The 24713-nt window shown below is 45.5% G+C and overlaps 5 protein-coding genes across 8 annotated transcripts in view; 2 read left to right on the top strand and 3 right to left on the bottom strand.

Moving 5' to 3' along the window:
* The window catches only part of LOC129349931 (serine/threonine-protein kinase RIO1-like), a 25959-nt gene extending 13135 nt beyond the window's left edge, over window positions 1-12824 (bottom strand). The window contains exons 1-8 of the mRNA XM_055014810.1: window positions 12658-12824; window positions 11546-11732; window positions 11112-11202; window positions 10641-10710; window positions 10517-10559; window positions 10343-10435; window positions 8304-8416; window positions 8140-8220 (exon numbers count right to left, since the gene is read on the bottom strand). Coding sequence (XP_054870785.1) covers window positions 8140-8220; window positions 8304-8416; window positions 10343-10435; window positions 10517-10559; window positions 10641-10710; window positions 11112-11202; window positions 11546-11732; window positions 12658-12704 — 725 coding nt within the window. The 5' untranslated portion in view covers window positions 12705-12824. The remainder of the gene's footprint in view (window positions 1-8139; window positions 8221-8303; window positions 8417-10342; window positions 10436-10516; window positions 10560-10640; window positions 10711-11111; window positions 11203-11545; window positions 11733-12657) is intronic.
* LOC129349743 (inositol monophosphatase 1-like) lies at window positions 2-4192 on the bottom strand (the record flags this gene model as incomplete). Its single annotated transcript, XM_055014038.1, has 7 exons — window positions 3204-4192; window positions 2637-2725; window positions 2030-2163; window positions 1477-1581; window positions 964-1009; window positions 174-282; window positions 2-30 (listed from the first exon to the last, which is right to left on the bottom strand). Coding segments are annotated over exons 2-7 (483 nt in total), but the record flags the coding sequence as incomplete, so codon positions are not given.
* A 101-nt stretch (window positions 12825-12925) lies between the features above and the next one.
* On the top strand, window positions 12926-18193 carry LOC129349918 (ribonuclease P protein subunit p40-like). The gene is made up of 8 exons (XM_055014787.1): window positions 12926-13151; window positions 14516-14660; window positions 14745-14813; window positions 15032-15127; window positions 17222-17344; window positions 17417-17582; window positions 17652-17786; window positions 17863-18193. Exons 1-8 carry the CDS (start codon window positions 13035-13037, stop codon window positions 18059-18061), a joined length of 1050 nt encoding a protein of 349 aa, XP_054870762.1. The 5' UTR covers window positions 12926-13034; the 3' UTR covers window positions 18062-18193.
* Window positions 18194-20194: 2001 nt separating this feature from the next.
* LOC129349920 (dual specificity protein phosphatase 18-like) lies at window positions 20195-23828 on the bottom strand. 4 transcript variants are annotated; one of them, XM_055014797.1, is made up of 2 exons: window positions 23696-23828; window positions 20195-20906 (listed from the first exon to the last, which is right to left on the bottom strand). In XM_055014797.1, exon 2 carries the CDS (start codon window positions 20904-20906, stop codon window positions 20286-20288), a length of 621 nt encoding a protein of 206 aa, XP_054870772.1. In that variant the 5' UTR covers window positions 23696-23828; the 3' UTR covers window positions 20195-20285. The 4 variants fall into 4 exon arrangements, with proteins under 4 accessions (XP_054870772.1, XP_054870773.1, XP_054870771.1 ...); XM_055014798.1 differs by lacking the exon at window positions 23696-23828 and adding an exon at window positions 23516-23533 and having other exon boundaries at window positions 20195-20909; XM_055014796.1 differs by lacking the exon at window positions 23696-23828 and adding an exon at window positions 22878-22971.
* LOC111577605 (vesicle transport protein SFT2C) lies at window positions 23345-24578 on the top strand. The gene has a single exon (XM_023283951.3). The coding sequence runs from the start codon at window positions 23684-23686 to the stop codon at window positions 24341-24343; it is 660 nt and encodes a 219-aa protein (XP_023139719.1). The 5' UTR covers window positions 23345-23683; the 3' UTR covers window positions 24344-24578.
* The last annotated feature ends 135 nt before the right edge of the window (window positions 24579-24713 follow it).

Raw genomic sequence — 24713 nt, 5'->3', positions numbered from 1 at the left:
TCTCCGTCACCACCACACACCTGCTGATGTCTGATTGGAGGAGAAACAACAAACATACGTCCACCTTAAAGTCTCTGTTCACCATTAGCAGATGAGAACCAACTGACATGATGTCATGTGTGATGTAACACGTGTGATGTAACACATGTGTGATGTAACACGTGTGATGTCACCTTGCTGTCCGGAGGCGTGCAGCGGTTCTCCGTTGAGGAACGCTCCTCCTCCTCTCTGAGCGTAGAACAGTTTGTCCTCCACACAGCTGTACACGATCCCAAACTGGGTCTGACAGGTGACAGGTGTACTGACTGACAGGTGACAGGTGTACTGACTGACAGGTGACAGTGTAATAGAAAATTTATTATCTACAAGCATTATTGCTTACTAATTATATGAAAACATATATTATGTGCAACAATACAATATGTGCTACTTAGTACATGCAGTCATAACCTTTTGATATTTATAACCTTTGATACTTGTAACCTTTTGATAACCTTGTTAAGCTGCTTGTGTCTGATAACCTCTCAAGACACCCCACAGGTTCAATCAACCTTTGATTGAACCTGTCTAGACCCTATATCTCAATTTATTCCGTCTACAGGTGTTAAAACCAATATAGCATTTCAAAGAAACAATACAATAGGACATTTTGCACCTGTGTCTCCATCAGTTATTTTTGTATTTGCTGAAGATGCTTTCACCCCTGCTGGGTTTTCCCCCACATGTGTTACTATGGATACACATATACAACAATGCTAAAGAATGGTATAAAAATAGTTGCCTCCCTCAGAGACTTCGTACTCTCCCATAGACTGCTCTGCACTCTGTGTGATTTTGTGCCTTTGAAGCTTCAAATAAAACATAGACAACTTGTGATTCTTAATAGACTTATTTCTTCAACTTGAACAACTGATAAAGAATTTTTCCACAACAACAGGTGTACTGACTGATAGGTGAGCTTACCTGTCTGTTGACAGTGAAGGCGATGGAAATGGCCACAAATGGAAACCTGTGAGTTGAGATGAGAGCAGAAGGTTCTGGGTTTGATTCCAGATCCAGTAGACGAACCGTTTGAACGTCACTTCAACACAATGGAACCGTTTCATTCTTCAGAACCTTCGTGTTTGTCTACATGAAGATTACATTTTAGTGAAAGTGGTCAAACGCTGCTAGACGCGTTGGAACTGTGTTCTGTTGGTAGAACTGTTCTCCTCTAATCAGAAGGTTGCAGGTTCCATATCAGCTTTCTCCCAAACATTTACAACTGCAAGCTGCAGCAACTTCTTGCAATCACACCTGCAATCACCTGTAATCTCTCATTAGCTATTGTTATCTCACTCTTCATTTGCAGCGCTACTAGCAGATCAAAGTTTTGCTGATTTTGTGTAATATGACACCTGTCCTGTTCTGTGCAGTGACGTGTAAACAGGTGAAACCACCTGTGTGTGACATCACAATGTGGGTGGAGCCACTCACCTGTGGACAAAATTCACCGTGCCATCGATGGGGTCGATGATCCAGGTGGGACTGTCAGTCAGCTCCAGATGTTCACCTGCAGCCACAGACTCCTCCCCGATGAACCTGAGGGGTAGAACACAGATCACAGTCTGCTGGTTCTCCTGAGAACCAACAGAACTAAAACAGAATGAGAGCATATGTTCTACTTCATCAAGAAAATGAAGAAATGATGTTGATTATAAAATGAAAGAAAAGCAGAGGAAGAACAGAAAAGTGATGACAGTAAAACAGAATAGAACCTGTGCTGAGGGTTCCTACAGTAGAACGTGGTAGAACAGAGTGGAACCTGTGCTGAGGGTTCCAACAGTAGAACATGGTAGAACAGAGTGGAGCCTGTGCTGAGGGTTCCAACAGTAGAACGTGGTAGAACAGAGTAGAGCCTGTGCTGAGAGTTCCTACAGTGGAACGTGGTAGAACAGAGTGAAGCCTGTGCTGAGGGTTCCTACAGTGGAACGTGGTAGAACCTGTGCTGAGGGTTCCTACAGTGGAACGTGGTAGAACAGAGTGGAACCTGTGCTGAGGGTAGCGGTTCCTGATGGCGGAGATGAGGATCTTCTCGACTCTCTGATCCGTTTCTGTCACCAGATCCGCAGGAGAACTTTTCAGCTTCACCTCTTTGTGCTGCTGAAACGCTGACAGAACCACCTGAGGAACCACCAGAGAACCACACTGAACGGAACGATGCAAGTCATTAATGACAAACTCAGACGTTTGATGGTTACAGAAACACAGAAATGAGACATGAAGTCAACGGACCTCAGACTGCAGGAGAACACACAGGTGTGTGTCAGGTGTGTGTGCACCTGATGTTCGTGACATTCCAGAATATTTTTTTTTTATCAAAGTGACCCCTCTCTGAACCTAAATGACATCATCAGCTGTGCCTGGAGCTGATTGGACACCTACAGCAGCTGCTGGGCTACTGATTGGTTGACACTTGTGACTGCCGAGTCAGCACTCACACCTAGAACACCTGGTCCAATCAAACTGCTGCTTTGGCGTCCAGCCGGCAGTCCATTTGATTGGTTGGGACAGGTTGGCCCTCTGATTGGACCCCCTCACCCCTCCCCAGTGACCTGTCTCAGTGCTGCGTTCTCATTGGTCGCCATGACTCCTACCTCACTAGCCTGTTTAGCGATGGAGATGCCAAAGTTCAGACAGTCGGTCCAGTCGGCCATGATGAGAAAATGTGACCGAGTAACGCCTCCTGTCAGAGAACAGAGACGTCAGAGGACAGGAACCCAAGGAGAACTCAGCGGGAGATCAGAGGAACCCGCAGGAAGAGAAAAAGGTTCCAAAAGACAAAGAAAAACAACAAAACAACAAGAAAAACAAGGAAAAGGATGGAAGAGAAAGACTAGAACCTGTAGAACCAGCAGCGGTAGAACCTGTAGAACCAGCAGCAGTAGAACCTGTAGAACCAGCAACAATAGAACCTGTGGAACCAGGAGCAGTAGAAAAGCAGCAGTAAAACCTATGGAACTAGCAGCGGTAGAACCTGTAGAACCAGGAGCAGTGGAACAAGCAGTAGTAGAACCTATAGAACTAGCAGCGGTAGAAACTGTAGAACTAGCAAGGTAGAACCTGTGGAACCAGCAGCAGTAGAACCTGTAGAACCAGCAGCGGTAGAACCTGTGGAACCAGCAGCGGTAGAACCAGCAGTGGTAGAACTGCAGCAGTAGAACCTGTGGAACCAGCAACAGTAGAACCAGCAGCGGTAGAACCTGTAGAACCAGCAGCGGTAGAACCTGTGGAACCAGCAGCAGTAGAACCACCAGCAGTAGAACCTGTAGAACCAGCAGCAGTAGAACCTGTGGAACCAGCAGCGGTAGAACCTGTGGAACCAGCAGCGGTAGAACCAGCAGTGGTAGAACCGCAGCAGTAGAACCTGTGGAACCAGCAACAGTAGAACCAGCAGCGGTAGAACCTGTAGAACCAGCAGCAGTAGAACCTGTAGAACCAGCAGCGGTAGAACCTGTAGAACCAGCAGTGGTAGAACCAGCAGCGGTAGAACCTGTAGAACCGGCAGTGGTAGAACCAGCAGCAGTAGAACCTGTAGAACTAGCAGAGGTAGAACCTGTGGAACCAGCAGCAGTAGAACCAGCAGCGGTAGAACCAGCAGTGGTAGAACCGCAGCAGTAGAACCTGTGGAACCAGCAACAGTAGAACCAGCAGCGGTAGAACCTGTAGAACCAGCAGCAGTAGAACCTGTAGAACCAGCAGCGATAGAACCTGTAGAACCAGCAGTGGTAGAACCAGCAGCGGTAGAACCTGTAGAACCGGCAGTGGTAGAACCAGCAGCAGTAGAACCTGTAGAACTAGCAGAGGTAGAACCTGTGGAACCAGCAGCAGTAGAACCAGCAGCGGTAGAACCAGCAGTGGTAGAACCGCAGCAGTAGAACCTGTGGAACCAGCAACAGTAGAACCAGCAGCGGTAGAACCTGTAGAACCAGCAGCAGTAGAACCTGTACAACCAGCAGCGGTAGAACCTGTGGAACCAGCAGCAGTAGAACCTGTAGAACCAGCAGTGGTAGAACCGGAGCAGTAGAACCTGTGGAACCAGCAACAGTAGAACCAGCAGCGGTAGAACCAGTAGAACCAGCAGCGGTAGAACTTGTAGAACCAGCAGTGGTAGAACTTGTAGAACTGGCAGTAGTGGCCTGGGGGGAACGAGTTTCTGAAGAACCTTCTGAAGGTCCTCTGAATATTTTTTCTTTTATACAACAATCAGCCAATCAGAGCTCTGCAACACAGCCAGCCAATGACAGCACAGCTGGAGTGTGAGGCTCCGCCCCTTCACAGCAGGAGAGTCTGTATTAGCTTCAGAACCGTAGGAGGACCTGAAACAGAGCGATCCTAGAAGGCCGTGGATGAGACGTTCCCATCAGAAACTGTTCTATGCTGCTCTAAAACTGGAAACATGAACTTCATACAACCCAACACAGAATTCCAGTTGATGGAGTTCTGCATTAGAACCTCCAGAGTTTGAACCCTTCATCAAGTTCACAATCTCAGGACCTCCTGTTTCCAACATTCTAATCCTGCGGTAAGAACAAACCTTCATTCAGCCGGTTCTCCGTCTGTTCTTTCATGGAGTCACGTAGAACCCACAGACGCTGTTTGACTTCAGATTGGATCTGAATGGAACGTGGTTCTCTGGTTTGTCTGGGAGACATCAGTACGATCATTCTGATGGCCGGTTCAGAACTCTGCTCTGATTGCTGATCACACAGCAGCAGAAATAAATATAAAGCACAAAGAGAACCAGAGAACCACACGGAACACTCGACCAGCTTTAATGTAGAACAATCACATACATCAGGATGCCAAACACGTTTATTCTGCTCTCAGGGAGCTCTGCGATTGGCTGCTGGAGCCACAGGTTGGATGTCAGAGAAGCTGCTGATTAGCTGAAGAATGTAAACAAATAACGGTTTATTTAAAGATGCTTCTGCATGCAGTGTCCAGGTGATGATTGGTCACCTCTAGCCCCGCCCCCAAGTCCCTGTGTGTGATTGGCTGTGCTATCAGGACGTCATCTGCCTTTCTTCATCTTGGCCACCTTCTCCCTTCCTCTTCTTCACATGTTCGGTACTTTACTCCCTCCTCTTCTCTCTCTGAGCTTTCTTTCACCATCTTCTTCCTCTCCTGAAACAGACAGAGCAGCGTTAGGGGTTGGGTTCTTCTGGAACGTTCCACCTCTACCTCTGATCTCCACCTTTATTGTCCACCGCAGCCTCCTCATCCTGCTCCCTGCTGCTCCTCTTCATCGTCCTCCTCATCCTCGTCCTCTGGAGGTAGAGCACTCGTCTTCCAACAGCCGCAGGACCTGAGGACACTGGACACCGTTCACCCTCAGGCTAGGCTAGGAGAGGGCTAGGCTGGGGTAAGCTAGGCCAGGCTAAGCTAGGCATAGGCTAGGCTAAGCTAAGCTAAGCTAAGCTAATCTAGGCTAAGCTAAGATAGGTGTTTGTACGTCTGAACCTCCGGACAGGTCCTTCTTCAATCCAGTCAGCGTCTTGATAGAGAACCTGAGGAACACAGAACATCATGGTCAGTTGCACCCTGTTCCGCTGCGGTCTGATTGGCTGTGTGGCAGTGATGCGTACGTTGTCGTCGTGTCCGCTGACGGCCGTACTCCTCCTCCTTGGTCCTCATCAGGTCCACGTCTCTCTCGTAGTGACTGACCTCGGTCAGCGTTCCGGGGGATGTAGGCCCTTCTTAAACACCTGGGGGGGCGACAGGTGAAAGGTCAGACAGCTAGAGAGGACGTTACCACGGCAACCAACTGAGCATGCTCTGTCACCTCCTCGTCCACTCCGGTCCTGGTCTGTCCGCTGCTCTGACGTTCGGTCTGCTGCGATCACCATCGCCTGGACGAACAAACACACATTTAGATTTAAAGTTCATGTTTAGGAAGAAAGTTTTAACAGTCTCAGTAAAGCTGCTTGTTTTTATAAATAAATTTGTTTCTCTTTTGTAAACAAAAGGGTGTTGAGTAATCTTTATAAATAAAGCTGCATTGTCTTTATAAAGTTGCGTTGTCTTTATAAATAACGTTGCATTGTCTTTATAAATAAAGTTTGCGTTGTCTTTATAAATAATGTTGCATTGTCTTTATAAATAAAGTTGCGTTGTCTTTATGAATAAAGTTGCGTTGCCACGGTTACAGACCTTGTCCAGGTATTGGTCGATGTTTGTGCAGGTGATGGACGGATCAGTGATGAAATCAAACAGTTCTCTGACCGTCATCACAGCGACGCCACGTTTCCCAAAGAACTCTGCGAAAAAACAGAACATTAGAGAGAACTGTTCTTCACTCATTAACAGAACACCAGAACGGTTCTTCACTCACTAACAGAACACCAGAACGGCTCTTCACTCACTAACAGAACACCAGAAGAGGCCCAATCCTCAGAACCACTTGAATTCCATCGTTGGTTCTGAACCTAAGATCAGGAACCTCAGATCAGGAACCTGCTCTCCTCACCGTTCACATTGCTGCAGTCCTCTCCTGAGGAACTCCAAAGCATGAGGATGATCGTGTGTCGACCGACTGCGACACGTCGATGATGTAGGCATCTCCATCGTGATACCTGTTGACAGGTGAGGAACTGTTAGAGAACCACGGTGGAACATCTATGAGGTTTATTCTAAAAGGATCGTCTCACAGCATATTGAATTCGCTGAGGTCTGCGTGGACGAGGCGAGCGTCCCTGGAACAGCTTCCTCATGTTCTGTAGAACCTGCAGGTAGAGCTCCCGAGCCTTCGACTCCGATAAGGACACGTTCTTCAGGAGAGGAGCTGGCCCTGGTCCACCAAAACATCAGAGAACAATCAATACCGTAGAGAATGATCAGTACAGTAGAGAATGATCAATACTGTAGAGAACGATCAGTACAGTAGAGAACAATCAATACTGTAGAGAACGATCAGTACAGTAGAGAACAATCAATACAGTAGAGAACGATCAGTACAGTAGAGAACGATCAATACCGTAGAGAACGATCAGTACAGAGAGAACAATCAATACAGTAGAGAAAGATCAGTACAGTAGAGAACGATCAATACCGTAGAGAACACAGTAGAGAAAAAAGTAGAGAAAATACAGAGAGAACAATCAATACAGTAGAGAACGATCAGTACAGTAGAGAAATCAATACCGTAGAGAACGATCAGTACAGTAGAGAACGATCAATAGAGTAGAGAACATCAATACATAGAGAACATCAGTAGAGACGATCAATACAGTAGAGAAATCAATACCGTAGAGAACGATCAGTACAGTAGAGAACAATCAATACAGTAGAGAACAATCAGTACCGTAGAGAATGATCATACAGTAGAGAAAATCAATGCAGTAGAGATCGATCAATACCAGTAAGAGAACAAATCAATACCAGTAAGAGAACGAATCACAGTAGAAACAATCATACAGTACGAGAACAATCAATACCGTAGGATAGGAGAACGATCAGTACAGTCCATGCCGGAGTGCATCAGTGGTTCTTACATGTTTTTCTTTTCCAATAAAGCTCATCAGCAGAACGTGACCCCTCCGGAGCAGCATAGGTTCTGGACTGGGGATTCCTGCCATCTGCAGCCTGAAACACAACAACCTGCAGGTTCTACTGGGTTCTACCCGTTCGTTAATTCCATGTTCTACAGAGGTGTGCCTGTTAGATCCATTTCTACTGGGTTCTAACAATCAGACCCGATTCTACTGAGTTTTTATGTGTCTACTGGGTTCCTACATAGAACCTGATCTAATATAGACAATCATATCAGGTTCTAAAACTGTTCTAAAACTGAATGTCTGTCAGATCAGGTTCCACTAGGTTCTACCAATCAGGTTAAGTTTTATTTATTTGTACAGCTCAAATTAAGTGCTATGTTCTATCTGTCAATGACATCAGGTTTCTACTGGGTTCTATCTGTCAATGAAATCAGGTTTTAATGGGTTCTATCTGTCCATCGAGCGGTTTCTACTGGGTTCTATTTGTCAGTGACATCAGGTTCTACTGTGTTCTATTTGTCAATGACATCAGGTTCTACTTGGTTCTATTTGTCAGTGACATCAGGTTCTACTGGGTTCTCTAAGACAGTAGAAAGGTTCTGACCTGATAAGGTTCCTCATCTCTTTCTCAGCCCATGTTCTCACCATCTTCCTGGGGTTTCCTTTACAATAACCATGACGGAACCTGTAGAACATCACAAACCAGACTTTTTACTGAAGGAATGGTGATGTCAGACCTGAACTCTTCTTCTGTGGTGTCAGACCTACCTGAACTCTCCACTGACGTATTTGTCTCGGTCTTTGAACAGCAAGATGGACGTCTTGTAGATCTTGATGGCTCTGCTGTCTCCGGCCGCCGTGCTAGCATGATAAACGTTAGCCTGAAAAACAAGTTGCAGAACGTTCAGCTGGAGAACCTGAGGTAAACAGAACGTTGACCAGGGGTCCATTTCACGAAGCAGGTTTAGTGAAAACTCTGAGTTTGTTAACCCTGAAATGAGGGAAACTCAGAGTTTTCCGTTTCACAAAGGGAGGTAACTCAAACCCAAGACAGAGTAGTAACTCTAGCCTGTTTCACAAAGAGGGGTAACTTAAACTCTCGGTCAGTTACCGTAGTAACAGCCTCTCTGACTCTAACCTGGTCTGGACCAGGTTTATCTCAGTAAACCTCAAGTTTTCTCTCTGTCTCCGCCCTCTTTCAGTCACACACTATTTGATTTCCTCATTCATTCAGTCATTCAGCTGGTGAGTTTTGGTGAAGCCTCGTTCTGCCGTCTATAAATGTCATGTCCTTTTATGAACGATCCAGTAGATGAAGGAGCAGAATTACTGCGCAGAGAATTAAATATGCGTCAGGAGATTGTTATCAGACCACGCATAGATGTTCTCGCATTATCGGACAATTATCTTTTTGAGCGGTACCGTTTCACATCACAGTCCATAATCTACATACAACCTAACTAACAAAGACTTCTACTCAGCCAACTATATATATATATATATATATATATATATATAATATATATATATATATATATATATATATATATATATATATATATATATATATATAGTTGGCTGAGTAGAAGTCTTTGTTAGTTTAAATAGGCTTAATTATTTAACAAGACATGATATGGATGCAGACATTTAGGCTGTGTGTGGGATAAAACCACTGCATACTTAATATTTAGGCTACTTTACAATGTAAAACATGATCAAAATGAGGTACCTCCATGTAATCATGCCGACTTCTTACCTGTTTTAAAAATGTTTTTATATTTCATCTTAAGCTTCTCCCCCACAGGATTGCACCTAAATGAAATAACTTAATAAGCTACTATTCAAACAGTTTTCCTGTAATATTATTGTGATTTAAACTTACGCATTGACAGGGCAGCAATGTTCTCCTACACCGTCTCCCTCTCTTTTGCAGCTGCAGGTGTTGCACTTCTTTCTAAAAACGTGTTCAAACTCGCTATATAAGCGCATTAAGATTTCCAATTCAAACGCTGTAGTCCTCCGCTTCCCCGTTGCCATGGTGACTCCTCGAATCGGCGCTCCATTGATGCTGGCTTTTCAGAGTTGTGGTGCACGCGCTTAACTCCGGGTGAAACTACTCCGAGTTGATTAAACCAACTCAAATCAGCCGTTGTGAAACCGAAAACTCAGAGTTTTCTATCTCAGAGTAGATCAACTCAGAGTTCAGGGTTAAACTCAGAGTTTGTTGAACCTGCTTCGTGAAACGGAGCCCAGGAGAACCTGAGGTCTGCAGAATGTTGACCAGGTGTTATTTCTCATTATTACTGTACAATGTTCAGCGATCTTGTTTCACATGTTTTATTATGTTGGCATCATTTGCTGGTGATTTTTAAACATACTATGTGTATTCGCTGTATGTAGTTTGTGTCATACATGACCTTGTAGATCATTTGTTTCTCTACTATATAAACTAGGTATTTTTTATTGTTTGTGACTGAACCTCATCCTGTTTCTCCAGCGGCTCACCTTTACGGAGCTCTGAGCTGTGACCTTAATCCATCAGAACTCACAAAGTTTGGACTTTCTGGTTGTTTTTAGTTTCGATTAATTTTTCATTTGTTTTGAAAAACACAAACATTGCATACAGTTCTCGTTTGTGTTTCTGATGATCGATCAGGTATGGATTATTTCAGTTTCCGTTGTCGTGTTCGACAGACCGAACGTTATTATTCAGGCCGCAGTGATGTCACTGCTGACACAAACATGGTGGTCCAATCAGAACGCGGTGCACTGATCAGTAGATTAGATCAACATATTGATGTTCTGACCTCCTTCCCGGTGCTGATGCAGCCGTTGATCTCACAGATGATTCCTCGACTCAACATCTTGAAGAGAATCATTCTTGTTCGAGGATCCAAAACCTGCCGAGAAGAAAAAAGCTGCTGATTATTGATCCGATTCATCGATCAGTTCGAGCATTTTGTTCTTTACACGACCCTCACCTGTTCAACTGTGGCTCGATCTGATTTGTCCTTCACTCTGTACCTGTGGAAAACAGCCAATCAGAACATTAGTCACACTGTCACATGACTGTGATGTCACAGCACCAGGTGAGTTCAGACATACGTGTCGGCGTCTTTCTGTTTCTGCATCGTCGTCACTTTATTGATCACCGAGTCGGCAAAGTTCAGTTTATCTGAAACACAGAAGCCGATCAGGCGATCAATCACTATGATCATCTATCATTTAACATAATTATTGATCATCAATCATTCAACATAATTACTGATCATCAATCATTTAACATAATTATTGATCATCAATCATTCAACATAATTATTGATCATCAATCATTTAACATAATTATTGATCATCTCCACAAAAAATTCAGCTTCAGATTGACAAACTTTCCAAAGCACGTGTTACAGTGTGTGTTGCAGTGTGTGTTACAATGGGTGTGTGTTACAGTATGCGTGTTACAGTGTATGTGTTACAGTGTGTGTTGCAGTGTGTTACAGTGAATGTTACAGTTTGTGTGTTACAGTGTGTGTGTTTTACAGTGTGTGTCACAGTGTGTGTGCTACAGTGTGCTGTTACCCAGGTTGATCTTGTGTTCGTATTTCCTCAGAGCTTTGTCAGATGGAGTCGATGACGGCAGCCTCTTATTGGACGGATTCTGTCTGTTGGACTGAAGAGGAAATCAATAAATCAACAAACAGACTGATCAATAAATGATCAGATTAATCAACCAGTATTCATTTCATTTGAAGGTCATTGTTAGGTGTAACCGTGGCAACGTGACGTCGGCCGGAGCTTCAGCATGTTTCCAACATAAAAGATCAAACTGAAAGCATGAGACAGCCTCATCAACAATTAGTGATAATCGATCAATAATCAGCGATAATTGATCAATAATCAGTGATAATCAATCAATCAATCAATAATCAGCGATAATCGATCAATAATCAGTGATAATCGATAAATAATCAGCGATAATCGATCAATAATCAGTGATAATCGATCAATCAAACCTGACAGCTCCGGTTGTATCTTTTGGTCAGATCTCCTGTTGAACTCCACGTCCACTCGTCTTCATCTTCCTCCTCATTGTCTTCATCATCTATATCGTCTTCGTCGTCCTGCTGCAGCGTGACATCACGGCTATGCAGTGTGACATCACGGCTGTGAGTCTGCACAGCCGGCGCCTCTGATTGGCTGCTGCAGAACAACATGTGGAGTCAGAGGAAAAAGTTTTTTTTTTCAGTTTAAAGTTCATGAATCTGAAGGAAACTCACAAAAATAATCAGAAACATGAAAATAAACACAGACTTTCAGCATGAAAACATCCAGAATGAAACTTCAGCTTCAGCTCAGTCCTTTCAACACAAATAATAACTCTCTAAAGTCTTTAAAGGTTAATATTGGAGTTATTCATAATTTTAAACGTTAATATTGAAGTTATTGACACTTTTAAAGGTTAATATTAAAGTTATTGATATTTTTAAATGTTAATATTGAAGTTATTGATACTTTTAAAGGTTAATATTGGAGTTATTAATACTTTTAAAGGTTAATATTGGAGTTATTGATACTTTTAAAGGTTAATATTGGAGTTATTGATACTTTTAAATGTTAATATTTAAGTTACTGATATTTTTAACTGTTAATTTTGAAGTTATTGATACTTTTAAAGGTTAATATTGGAGTTATTGATACTTTTAAAGGTTAATATTGAAGTTATTGACACTTTTAAAGGTTAATATTGGAGTCATTCATACTTTAAAAATGTTAATATTGAAGTTATTGATACTTTTAAAGGTTAATATTGGAGTTGTTGATACTTTTAAAGGTTAGTATTGAAGTTATTGATACTTTTAAAGGTTAATATTGGAGTTTTTTGTCCTTCCTAGAATCCAGGAGCTCGTTAATCAGACCTTAGTCCAGTTTGAAGGTTCTGTTCATTAATATCCAGTTTTTGGACATTTTTGTGTTCAGATTTTTATAATTAGTAATTCTAGGAGCACCTGAAGAACGTAGAACATATTTAAACACGACAGAACCAGGGCCAGGTTCTGGTTCTGGATCTAGATCCTGGTTCTGGGTTTCAACCCTGACCACCTGGTCGGCTCCGTCTCAGACTCACCTGTCCTCCTCTGCGTCATCAAACTGTCCAGGTACACACGCAGACATGACGTCACACCGCACGGACACAGGGAACCCTCAGGAACAGAAAGACCAGAACCCCGACCCGATCCGGACCAGCAGCAGCAGCGTGTCCGCCTCACTTCCGCCTTCCAGCGCGTCACTACGGCGGCGGCGGCGGCGGGTCAGAGAGCGGAGCGGCTCGTGCTGCCCCCCGGAGGCGGACACGCGCAGGTACAGGTGTGTTTATCCACTCAGGAGCTTTTATTCTGAAGCACGGTCCGTTAGCCTCCGGTCGGCTAGCAGCTCGGAGCTCCGTGGTTCTACAGCCCGGCAAAGTCCGGTAAGAGTCGGTGAAGTTCGGAGAACTTCGGAGGAATGTCGGCGGATCTGGACCGGACTCCCCGGAACCTGCTGCTGTGTGATCGGTCCAGTCTGCTGGACCAGAAGAACCGGCTCAGTGCGCAGGTGCAGCAGCTGCACTTCGGCTACAAGGTATCGTTAGCATGTTAGCTGTTAGCCTAGTTTCGGTCTGTGGAACTGCCTGTTAGCCAGCAGTGAGCAGCTTCACTAGCTGACCTGTTAGCCAGCAGCTAGCAGCTTCACTAACTTACTGTTAGCTAGCAGCTTCACTAGCTAACCTGTTAGCCAGCAGCTCACTGAGGACAGTTTACTGGTTAACTAGTGGGTTAATTAGCTGGTTAACTAACGGGTTAACTAGCTATCAGCTAACTCAGGTTTACAGCAGTTTACACATGCTGGACAAAAACTTTCAAAATAAAAGTCTGGGAGCAGCTGCTGTTTCTGCCAGCAGAGGCGTGTTGTGTTTTTGCGGTGATTTTGTGTCTTTCTGTGGTGATTTTGGCCATTTTTATTCTAATTTTTCAAGTTTCTTGTGCCAAATTTGAATTTTTGTCATAATTTCATCTTTTTTATGGTCTTTTTCATGTGAAATATTGCCATATTTGTGGTGGTTTTCCATGTTTTTGATGGCATATTTGAACGTTTCAGGGTAATTTGGGCTCTGTTTGCGGTGAGTTTTGTAAGTTTTTTGTGCCGAATTTGAGTCACAATTTAACCTGTTTTGTGGTAATTTTGTTTTGTTTTTTTTGCTCTCATCTTTGAACTTTTCAGAGTAGTTTTGGCTCTTATTGGGGTTATTTTGACCATTTTTATAGTGATTTTCCAGTTGTTGTTTTTTGATTTTTTTTTTTTTTAGATATTTTGAGTGCAGTTTTTCCCAGAACTCAGATGTGTTTCTCCTCCTAAATGTCATGGTTCTATCTGCTGGACTGATGAAGTTCTGAGGATCATAAATGATGGAAAAAGTCCATTAAAAAGTGATAAGTCTGGACCCACCTCTATGGAACTCTGGAAATATTCCCAGTATGAAGGTAGAACTCCGATCATTAATAAGGTTACTGGAGATGAAGAACCAGATGGTTCTGAGGAGGTTCTAGGGGGAACCCGGACCACAGAACTGGACCTTGTAGCTCATATTCCAGATAGATATTTCAGACTGCACACTGTTACCGTGACTCAGATGTTTTCATCCTTCACATTGTTGGTTCTTCTGAGATGTCTGGACCTCTGATTGATTCTGATTTCTTCTGATTGGTTCTGATTTCTTCTGATTGGTTCTCCTTGGTCTTACTAACCATGACTGATGCTCTTCACCAGTCAGGTTGTTGTTTGGTTAGTTGCAGGTTCTGTCTTTTATCCGTCAATAGGTTCTGTTGGGTCCAGTCCAGATGCTGGTTATTGGTTAATGAAAACAACAACACCGATCATCTAGAAATGGACTGGACAGCATTACCACTACTACAGACTCACTGAGCTGACCTGTCTCACTTGTACAGGTGTCTGTCTTGCTGCCTGAGTGTAGCTCCGCCCCCTCCCATCTGGATTCGGTGTTGAGCAGTTTCAGCAGCTTCTACCTGATCAGGAAGCTGCCCATATATGAACTACTGGACTCAGACTTCCTGCAGAAGGCCGTGTACCCAGGTAACACCTGACCCCCTCATCTAAACACACCTGTACACACCTGACACACCTGTACACACCTGTGCTGGCTGTCCTGTGTTTCAGGTGGTGTGTACGGTCTGTCGTACAAAACCAGGATCGATGAAGATAACTGTGTCGCTCTGATGCCAAACGGTAGAAACTTATCTTCTCCTTGTAATTCAGCTCACCTGTCTGTCTGTCCTCAGTTCACCTGTCTGTCTGTCCTCAGTTCACCTGTCTGTCTGTCCTCAGTTCACCTGTCTGTCTGTCCTCAGTTCACCTGTCTGTCTGTCCTCAGTTCACCTGTCTGTCTGTCCTCAGTTCACCTGTCTGTCTGTCCTCAGCTCACCTGTCTGTCTGTCTGTCCTCAGGTCGCCTGTGTCTGTCTCTGGATAAGGACTCCTTTGAGGTGTTGGGGTTTGAAGGGAAGCCGTCCAGATTCAACCACAGGAGCAGAAGCAGATTCGGTCTGAATGAACCCACTTCCTGTCTACACACACACAATGTCACAGAATCTGAAGCTCAGTAATCAGATTACTTTAAGAACAGCAGAATATTTCCTCTGATGAACAGAAACAAAGTTTACAAAGTAGAAACTCCAGCTTCCTCAGTCCTGGACCTATGGACTGGGTCTATCTATGTCTGCATCATGGCTCCACATGGAAAAGAACTGAACAGAGGAAGAGAAACATCTCACTGAGAGACTTGACAAAGATGGAAAAAGATCCAGGAAGATCAGTGAGCAACTAAAAACCAGTGAAGCACAGAGTCAGCAGGAATCAGGAGGTCTAGAAGGAGTCATAGTTCCACTAATCAGGAGGTATAGAAGGAGTCATAGTTCCACTAATCAGGAGGTTTAGAAGGAGTCATAGTTCCACTGATCAGGAGGTATAGAAGGAGTCATAGTTCCACTAATCAGGAGGTCTAGAAGGAGTCATAGTACCACTAATCAGGAGGTCTAGAAGGAGTCATAGTACCACTAATCAGAGCTTCCAGATCAAAGTTTGCTGAAGAACATGAGAATAAGCCTGATGGATGTTGGAGAACATTGTTTGGTCAGATGAAGATCAATGAGTTGGGCTCAGATGGAGTCCAGATGTTTGGTGAGAACCTGACCAGAACTACCACAGTGGATGCATAATCCTGACAGTGAAGCACGGAGGTGGCGGTATGATGATCTTGGGCTTCATGAGGTCAGAAGGTGTTGAAGACATTTCTAGATGCAGCATGAAGGTCTGAGGAGGAACCAGAATCCTGGCTGACCAGATGAAGAAGAGGAATATTCCAGCAGGAGAACATCCAGAGAACAACATCACAGCAGAGCTTCTCCACTAGAACCAAGTGGAACCAGGACCTGGACAGTGTGAGTCCTGAAGCCAGCAGAATATTTGAGGTGTTCTCCAGAGGAAGGTAGAGCAACACAACCCCTCCAGCAAAGAGCACCTGAAGAAAACAGAAGAATGTGAGAAGATGTGAGCAGAAATGAGTGGACTCTGGTTTCCTCCATGAGGAGGACTAAAGGAGGACCCAAAGAACCTCACCTTAGTTCCACTGAGTTCCTGCTGTGGAGCCTGAATCTAACCTGTAGAACAGGGGTGGGCAATTAATTTTCATACGGGGCCACATGAGAAACTTTGACGGTTGTTAAGGGCCGGACCAGTACACTTACAGCTCCGCTCAATATATATCTCAATAAAAACAGTAAATGAAACATTACAATGATACAACGAAAATGTGGAACACAACTATTTAATGAAAGACTTTGTTTTTTCATTTAAACTATGATTGCTGCCTATTGAGTTGTAGATATTTTTGATGGTGTGACTTCCTTCAGCGTGGGCATGTGGGTGAGAATGTTGCTCTCCAAGTGGCTTGAGAGAAACTTCAGCTTTCTCATTAAAGTGGTCACCAGGCTGTACATTTCATATGCAAAGAGGCCCTTGCCTTGCAGCTTGGTATTAAGTTCATTCATTAGTGCAGTCACATCAACAGCAAAAGCAAGGTCTGCATCTGAGAGCTCGGCGATGTCCTGCCTTTCTTCTCACAAAACTCTTGAATCTCTGCTCTCAGATCCCAAACTCATTTCAGCATCTTGCCCAGACTGATCCATCTGACAGCTGTCTGGTAACCAAGGTCACCATGTTCACTCTCTCTCTTCCAAAAAGACAACAAACCCTCTGTGGTTTAGTGCTCTTGCCCTGATGAAGTTAACTACTTTAGTTACAACATCAGTCATATATATTTGCATTGACTTTTAATATTTTCCAATGACCTCATACGGGCCAGTCAGGGTCATCCAGCGGGCCGGATGTGGCCCGCGGGCCGTAGGATGCCCAGGTCTGCTGTAGATGGTAATCTGATACCAGGGTGGGGGCTGTACTGTTAGAAGTAATCTGATTACTGTGGAGGGTAAAGGTCAGAGTGGTTTCAGTTTGATGTGATAAATGCTACTGTAGCTCACCTTTACCTGAGCCTCAGGGGGCGAAGCTAAAACAACACATGACCAATCAGCATCATAATCAATCAGCCAATATGATCAATGTGTCTGATCAATCCTGCAGTCGTCTCTGTTGACCTGACTGACAACAACGTGGCGCCTGGTGGGCGGGGCTACCTGAGGCTCGTCACAGGCCTGAAGTCCCGCCTTCATTTGCAGACGGACTTCCTGCTGTCGCATCATCCAGGTGAGTGACATCATCTCACCTGTCGCTGTCTGCTCCTGGCTGTGTTTTACCCATGGTCTCTCTGGTCCACAGGGGGCGGGGCCTGTCTGCAGCCCCTCCTGTCGCGATACGATTGGTCGGAGCACACACCTGAGGTCAGCCGCTGCCACTTGACCCACTTGTCCTGCCCCGCCCCTCGGTCATGTGACCCTCACAGCCTCCTGGACTGGCTGGGAGCTGTGGATGCTGGTGTCAGCAGGTGAGATGATGTCATGGGTGTGTCATGTGACCTGGTGTCCTCCTGCTGATTCTTCTTCTGTGGTTTCAGGGAGGACTCGTCCAGCAGCTTCCTCTCCTCGCTGGCGTGTCCCGACCCGAAGACAACACTGGGCGGCGCTCTGAGGGTGTCGGTCTGCGGCCTGCTGCTGCCTCCAGACGTCCAGCGCCTCATCCAGGAGCTCAGGTACCTCACCTGGACCAGTGTCTCATGGGTGACGGAGGGACTGCACCTGACTCACCTGTCCTCACCTGTCCTGCAGGCGTTACCTGGAGCAGCCTCTGTTGGAGTCCTGGGTGTCTCTGACGGTCCATGGGTTTATGGACAGTCCGGTGTCATGGGGGGACGGTGAGCACGGCGTCCTGAGGGGCGGGGAGAACTTCTACAACCTGCTGATGTTCCAGGACCACACCTACCAGCTACACCTAGCTACAGGAGCACACGACACCTGTCCACCCTGACACCTGTCTACCAGGTGACACCTGGCGCTGTCCTTTGTATGAGTTTCGTTGTAGAAATGTTTTGGGTTCCAGGTTCTGTTGTGTTCTTTGTAATAAAGTTCTTTCAGTGAATAAAACTGCAGTAACTTTAAACCTGACAGTTTCACTCACCTGGACAGGTGTTTCACTTCAGGTAGATCCATCAGCTTCAGGATAAACTGATCTGAGCTCACCTGGAAACCAGAATCATGATGTTCTGTCCAATCACCAGAACCCCAGGAGAACCTGTGTAGCACTAGAGGATACATGTAGCATTAGAGGGTAAATGTAGCACTAGATGGTAGGATGTAGCATTAGAAGGTAAATGTAGTATTAGAGGGTAAATGTAGCACTAGATGGTAGGATGTAGTTCTAGAGGGTAAATGCAGCAATAGAGGGTAAATGCAGCATTAGAGGGTAAATGTAGCACTAGATGGTAGGATGTAGCACTAGAGGGTAAATGTAGTACTTGAGGGTAAATGCAGCATTAGAGGGTAAATGCAGTACTAGAGGGTAAATGTAGTATTAGAGGGTAAATGCAGTACTAGAGGGTAAATGTAGTATTAGAGGGTAAATGCAGCATTAGAGGGTAAATGCAGTACTAGAGGGTAAATGTAGTATTAGAGGGTAAATGCAGCACTAGAGGGTAAATGTAGTACTTGAGGGTAAATGCAGCATTAGAGGGTAAATGCAGTACTAGAGGGTAAATGTAGTATTAGAGGGTAAATGCAGCATTAGAGGGTAAATGTAGCACTAGATGGTAGGATGTACTACTAAATGGTAGGGTGTAGTACTAGAGGGTAAATGTAGTACTGCAGGGTAGGATGTAGTACTAGAGGATAAATGTAGCACTAGGGGGTAAATGTAGTACTAGATGGTAGGATGTACTGCAGTAAACCTGTGTTCTCTCCATGATGTCAGTAAATGTAGATCAGCTGTAGTTCCTGGTTGTTCCACCAGGTGGAGCCTCTTCCTGTTTAATCCTCAGACATGAAAATAAAACATCACAGAACCAAACATCCATCCATCCATCCATCCATCCATTATCTATACACCACTTAATCCTCACTAGGGTCATGGGGGGGCTGGAGTCTATCCCAGCTGACTCAGGTGAAGGCAGGGGACACCCTAGACAGGTCACCAGTCTGTCACAGGGCTACATACAAAGACAAACAATCACTCTCACATTCACACCTACGGGCAATTTAGAATAATCAATTAACCTCAGCATATTTTTGGACTGTGGGAGGAAGCCGGAGTACCCGGAGAAAACCCACGCATGCACAGGGAGAACATGCAAACTCCATGCAGAAAGATCCCGGGAAAGCCGGGACGCGAACCAGAGACCTTCTTGCTGCAAGGTGAAAGTGCTAACCACTACACCACTGTGCAGCCCAGAACCAAACATGTTTATTAATTTTTAGACTGTAACCTTTTAAATGATATTTGTAATGAAAAAAACAACAAAACATTTAAAGTAAAATCATTATTTTAATTATTGTATTATTTTGGTTCTACTGGGTTCTAGCCTGATCCACAGCCTTTTACTGCAGGTCTGTCCCTCACTGTTCTCCCCACGTTTCCTGTCCCCCTCCTCTATCCTCTAGAAAAAAGATAATAATCCCATAATAATAATAATAATAATAATAATAATAATAATAATAATAATAATAATAATAATAATAATAATAATGTAGTGTTCTCTGAGTGTGTTCTCTGAGTGTGGTCAGTAGGGGGCGCCGCTCATTAGAACAGGAAACAAGAACAGACCTCTCAGATTCACACAAAACCCACGTTCTCAGGAGGTGAAACATTTACAAGAAAAACAGACTGACTGGACCAGCTGGTTCCCTGGAGATCTGTTCTATAAGGAACCACCTGGAGATCTGTTCTACAGGGAACCACCTGGAGATCTGTTCTATAAGGAACAACCTGGAGATCTGTTCTACAGGGAACCACCTGGAGATCTGTTCTATAAGGAGGTTCATCTTTTAAATCCAGGATGGAATTTAAATCCTGCCTCAGTGTTCTGTTGGTCTGGTTCGTCTGTGGTTCTGATTCTGAGCAGAACTCTGCTGTTCAACGGAACCTTTTCTAAGAACACAAAAAGGAACATCAGATTTTAGTCGGCATTTATCAAACTTGGACCCACAAACTGAGACAAACAACCAGAACTGAGTCTCTGCTCAGAACCAGCAGCAGTTCCTCAGACTGTGATGTGGCTGGATTTGGATTGTCTTCTGTTTTCTGATGTCAGCAGCTGAGAGCGTGACATCAGAGGGGACTGTGACATTAGAGGGGACCGTGGTACCGCTGTCAGCCGGCTGCTCTGGACCATGGAGCTCCGTGGCGTCCTGGGTGGCTGCTTGTGGGGCGGCTCCTCCTCCACCCTGACGGTGTTCTTCCCATACAGCCTCCTCTCGTACAGCAGCAGCTGCTCCCAGAAGCCGGCGTTGAGGCGGACGGCGGGCCGGCGGTCCTGCACCCAGTGGTGCGCCTGCCGCAGCGTCACGCCCCTGAAGCGCATCAGGTAGGCCATGATCAGCGCCGGGGAGCGGCTCATGCCGGCGGCGCAGTGCACCAGCGTGCTGCCGGCTCGGTTCCCGTGGATGCGCTCGGCAACGCGGTCGAAGTGGTCGCCGAGGCGGGCGCTGGGCAGGTCAGACACCGGGACCCGGACACATTCCACCCCCGGGTAGGCGGGACAGGCATGGCTCAGCGTGGCGTTGACGATCAGCGTGATGCCTTTCTGTGACATCAGAGCTGCGTTCAGGGGGGCGTCGGCCCCGCCCAGGAACAGGGTGGGCGTGATCTGGGACACCGCCATCTGCTGGACACACCGGGAACAGCAGGAAACTGTTAGCTTAGCATAAAGACTGGGAGCACAGGGAAACTGTTAGCTTAGCATGAACACTGGGAGCACAGGGAAACTGTTAGCTTAGAATGAACACTGGGAGCACAGGAAAACTGTTAGCTTAGCATAAAGACTGGGAGCAAGAAAAAACTCTCAGCATAAACAGTGGGAGAAGCAGGAAACTGCTAGCTTAGCATAAAGACTGGGAGCACAGGAAAACTGTTAGCTTACAATGAACACTGGGAGCAGCAGGAAACTGTCAACTTAGCATAAACACTGGGAGCAGAGGGAAACTGTTAGCTTAGCATGAAGACTGGGAGCACAGGGACACTGTTAGCTTAGCATAAAGACTGGGAGCAGGACAAAACTGTTAGTTTAGCATAAAGACTGGGAGCAAAGGGAAACTGTTAGCTTAGCATAAACACTGGGCACACAGCAGGAAACTGTTAGCTTAGCATAAAGACTGGGAGCATAAGGAAACTGTTAGCTTACCATAAACACTAGAAGCAGCAGGGAATTGTTAGCTTAGCATAAAGACTGGGAGCACAGGGAAACTGTTAGCTTAGGATAAAAAAATGGGAGCACAGGGAAACTGTTAGCTTAGCATAAAGACTGGGAGAAGCAGGAAACTGCCAGCTTAGCATAAAGACTGGGAGCACAGGGAAACTGTCAGTTTAGCATCAAGACTGGGAGCAGAGGGAATCTGTTAGCTTAGCATCAAGACTGGGAGCAGAGGGAAACTGTTAGCTTAGCATGAAGACTGGGAGAGGAGGGAAACTGTTAGCTTAGCATGAAGACTGGGAGCACAGGGAAACTGTCAGTTTAGCATCAAGACTGGGAGCAGAGGGAAACTGTTAGCTTAGCATAAAGACTGGGAACAGAGGGAAACTGTTAGCTTAGCATAAAGACTGGGAACAGAGGGAAACTGTTAGCTTAGCATGAAGACTGGGAGCACAGGGAAACTGTTGGAATAGCATAAAGACTGGGAGCAAGAAAAAACTCTTAGCTTAGCATAAACACTGGGAGAAGCAGGAAACTGCCAGCTTAGCATAAAGACTGGGAGCACAGGGAAACTGTTAGCTTACAATGAACAATGGGAGCAGCAGGCAGCTGTTAACTTAGCATCAAGACTGGGAGCAGAGGGAAACTGTTAGCTTAGCATGAAGACTGGGAGCAGAGGGAAACTGCTAACTTAGCATTAACACTGGGAGCAGAGGGAAACTGTTAGCTCAGCACGAATACTGGGAGCAGAGGGAAATTGTTAGCAAAAAACTGGGAGCAGGACAAAACTGTTAGCTTAGCATAAACACTGGGAGCAGCAGGAAATTGTTAGCTTAGCATAAAGACTGGGAGCACAGGGAAACTGTTAGCTTAGCATAAAAATAGGAGCACAGGGAAACTGTTAGCATAGCATAAAGACTAGGAGCAAGAAAAAACTCTTAGCTTAGCATAAACACTGGGAAAAGCAGGAAACTGCTAGCTTAGCATAAAGACTGGGAGCACAGGGAAACTGTTAGCTTACAATGAACACTGGGAACAGCAGGAAACTTAACTTAGCATAAACACTCGGAGCAGAGGGAAACTGTTAGCTACAATGAACACTGGGAGCAGGACAAAACTGGTAGCTTAGCATAAAGACTGGGAGCACAGGGACACTGTTAGCTTAGCATGAAGACTGGGAGCAGAGGGAAACTGTTAGCTTAGCATGAAGACTGGGAGCAGAGGGAAAATGTTAGCTTAGCATAAAGACGGGGAGCAGAGGGAAACTGTTAGCTATCAGAAGTGTTTCCATATGTTCAGTCTGAGGTTAGATCAGCTTCAGTCTCTCCAGAGAACTTCCAGATTTATCGGCTCACATGGAATGAAATGTTCTAAAGCTGTGATGTAAAAACTGTAAAACACTGAAGTCAGATTTAAAGGATTCACTGACTGAATGTGTGTTACCTGCTGCTGCTCTTCTGCTGTCAATGAAACAAAGACACACACACACACACCGTACATGGTTGTGTGTGTTCTCCAGCCAATCAAGTGAAGGGTTAATTTTAGTGGAACAGCTGTTAACTCGTCCCTCAGTCACGTGACTTCGACCCCAATAACAGCAGAAATCCTCATTATGACGTCACACGTGACTTTAGCAAATAAATAAGCATGATTAATAAGTCAGCTGATTCACATTCTTCTTATTAATAATAATAATAATAATAATTCAGCTCAGTTTGTTTTGTTAATATCATCTTCATTTAGTTATCTGTAAAGTCTAATAATTAACATAATGGTTAACAAACCTTAATTATAATAAATTGTATGATTGGGGACATCTAATCACATGTTTAATGATTGTTCTATGAAGTCTGATAATAAATGTAAATAATATTACTTTAAATCAAGGCGCCTCGAAATGTGTAAATACTGTTTATTGACCTTTAATACATTTAATATTTCTATAGAATCTAAAATTAGACGTGTTTGTTGTAGTATTTTACAACAAGTTTTTCAGAGTTTATACTAACCTTTAATGTCACTGACCTGTTTGCTGTTTCTGTTATAAGTCAGCTACTGAACACTTCTATCTACCTGCCTACCTATCTATCCATCGACAGTAATAATTTCCGTTAGCTGTAGTTCCATTCCTGTCCTGTGGGGGGCGGCGACGCGCCGAGCTGCGCACCGGAAATTCAGCAGAAGAAGAATTAGCGACGACGACGAAGAAGAAGAAGAAGAAGTAGTGGTGTTAGCAGTTAGCTGTTTTGATGATGGCGGACCTGAACCGGCAGCTGCAGGAGTATCTGTCCCAGTCCAAGGCTTCCCAGTCCGGTTCCAGCACCACGGTGGACCTGGGCGACCCGGAGCCGGTACCGGGGAGCTGGTTTGGCCGGTGGTCCAGTCCGTGGACCGGCAGTTCGTCCAGCCAGAGCTCGGGCGGAAACGGCGGCTTCTCCTGGCCGTGGTCGGCCGAGCCGGACCCCTGCCTGCCGGGCATGAGCCGGCGGCAGCGGCTGGTGGCCTTCGGTGTCTGCGTGTCGTTCTCCGTGCTGTGCTTCGGCCTGTCGGCGCTCTACGCCCCGCTACTGCTGCTCTACGCCCGCAAGTTCGCGCTGCTCTGGTCGCTCGGCTCGCTGTTCGCCATCGCGGCGGCGGCGGTGCTGCGGGGCCCCAGCAGGCTGGCCGCCGGCCTGCCCACCTCCCCCGGAGCCGCCGTGTATCTGTGCGCCCTCGGAGGGACCCTGTACGCGGCGCTGAGTCTCCACAGCACCGCGCTGACGGCGCTGGGCGCCGCCCTGCAGGTCGCGGTCATCGCCGGCTGCCTGGTGTCGCTGCTGCCGGGAGGGAGCGCCGGGATCCGCTTCATGGGCGGGATGGCGGCGTCCGCCATCAAGAGGACCGTCACCGGGAAAACCATGCCGATCTGACCGGGAATGAGAGCTGGAGACCGGCAGGTCTCACCGCCAAACCAGGGGCCGGAGCCCCGGGCAGTCAGGAACATGATTATTGATTATCGGCTGCTACAGACTATCGATCAGACAGAACTCTGGGAACATTAACCCTTTGGTTGAGGACCAAATAAGATGTGAAACTCTGATGCCAGGTGATGTGTTCAGGTGTGATCTGGGAGTTTAACAGTAATTAAAACACTGTTCAACACTGTTTGGTTTCATGTGTTTTCTCTAAATATAAGCTGAGAACTGGTTTCATAAAGTTTAGTTTGATCCAGGAGTGAAGAATGAAGCCTCCAGAAAATAATCTGCTTCAAGTTTTACCTGCGACCGTCAGAACAGTTCA

Source organism: Amphiprion ocellaris, chromosome 10 (genome assembly GCF_022539595.1).
Source record: "Amphiprion ocellaris isolate individual 3 ecotype Okinawa chromosome 10, ASM2253959v1, whole genome shotgun sequence".
NCBI lineage: Eukaryota > Metazoa > Chordata > Actinopteri > Pomacentridae > Amphiprion > Amphiprion ocellaris.
The sequence above is the reverse complement of the archived record's forward strand: the minus strand, read 5'-3'. Positions and strand labels throughout refer to the sequence as shown.

Excerpts from the sequence above, each read along its gene's own strand:
- LOC129349918 (XM_055014787.1), top strand. The coding sequence starts at position 13,035 with ATGTCGGCGGATCTGGACCGGACTCCCCGGAACCTGCTGCTGTGTGAT. Across the intron at positions 15,128-17,221 it reads CAGGAGCAGAAGCAGATTCG|TCGTCTCTGTTGACCTGACT; the intron begins GTCTGAATGAAC and ends TCAATCCTGCAG. Across the intron at positions 17,787-17,862 it reads CGCCTCATCCAGGAGCTCAG|GCGTTACCTGGAGCAGCCTC; the intron begins GTACCTCACCTG and ends CCTGTCCTGCAG.
- LOC129349920 (XM_055014795.1), bottom strand. The coding sequence starts at position 22,934 with ATGTACGGTGTGTGTGTGTGTGTCTTTGTTTCATTGACAGCAGAAGAG. Across the intron at positions 20,910-22,877 it reads CAGCAGAAGAGCAGCAGCAG|CAGATGGCGGTGTCCCAGAT; the intron begins GTAACACACATT and ends CGGTGTGTCCAG.
- LOC111577605 (XM_023283951.3), top strand. The coding sequence starts at position 23,684 with ATGATGGCGGACCTGAACCGGCAGCTGCAGGAGTATCTGTCCCAGTCC.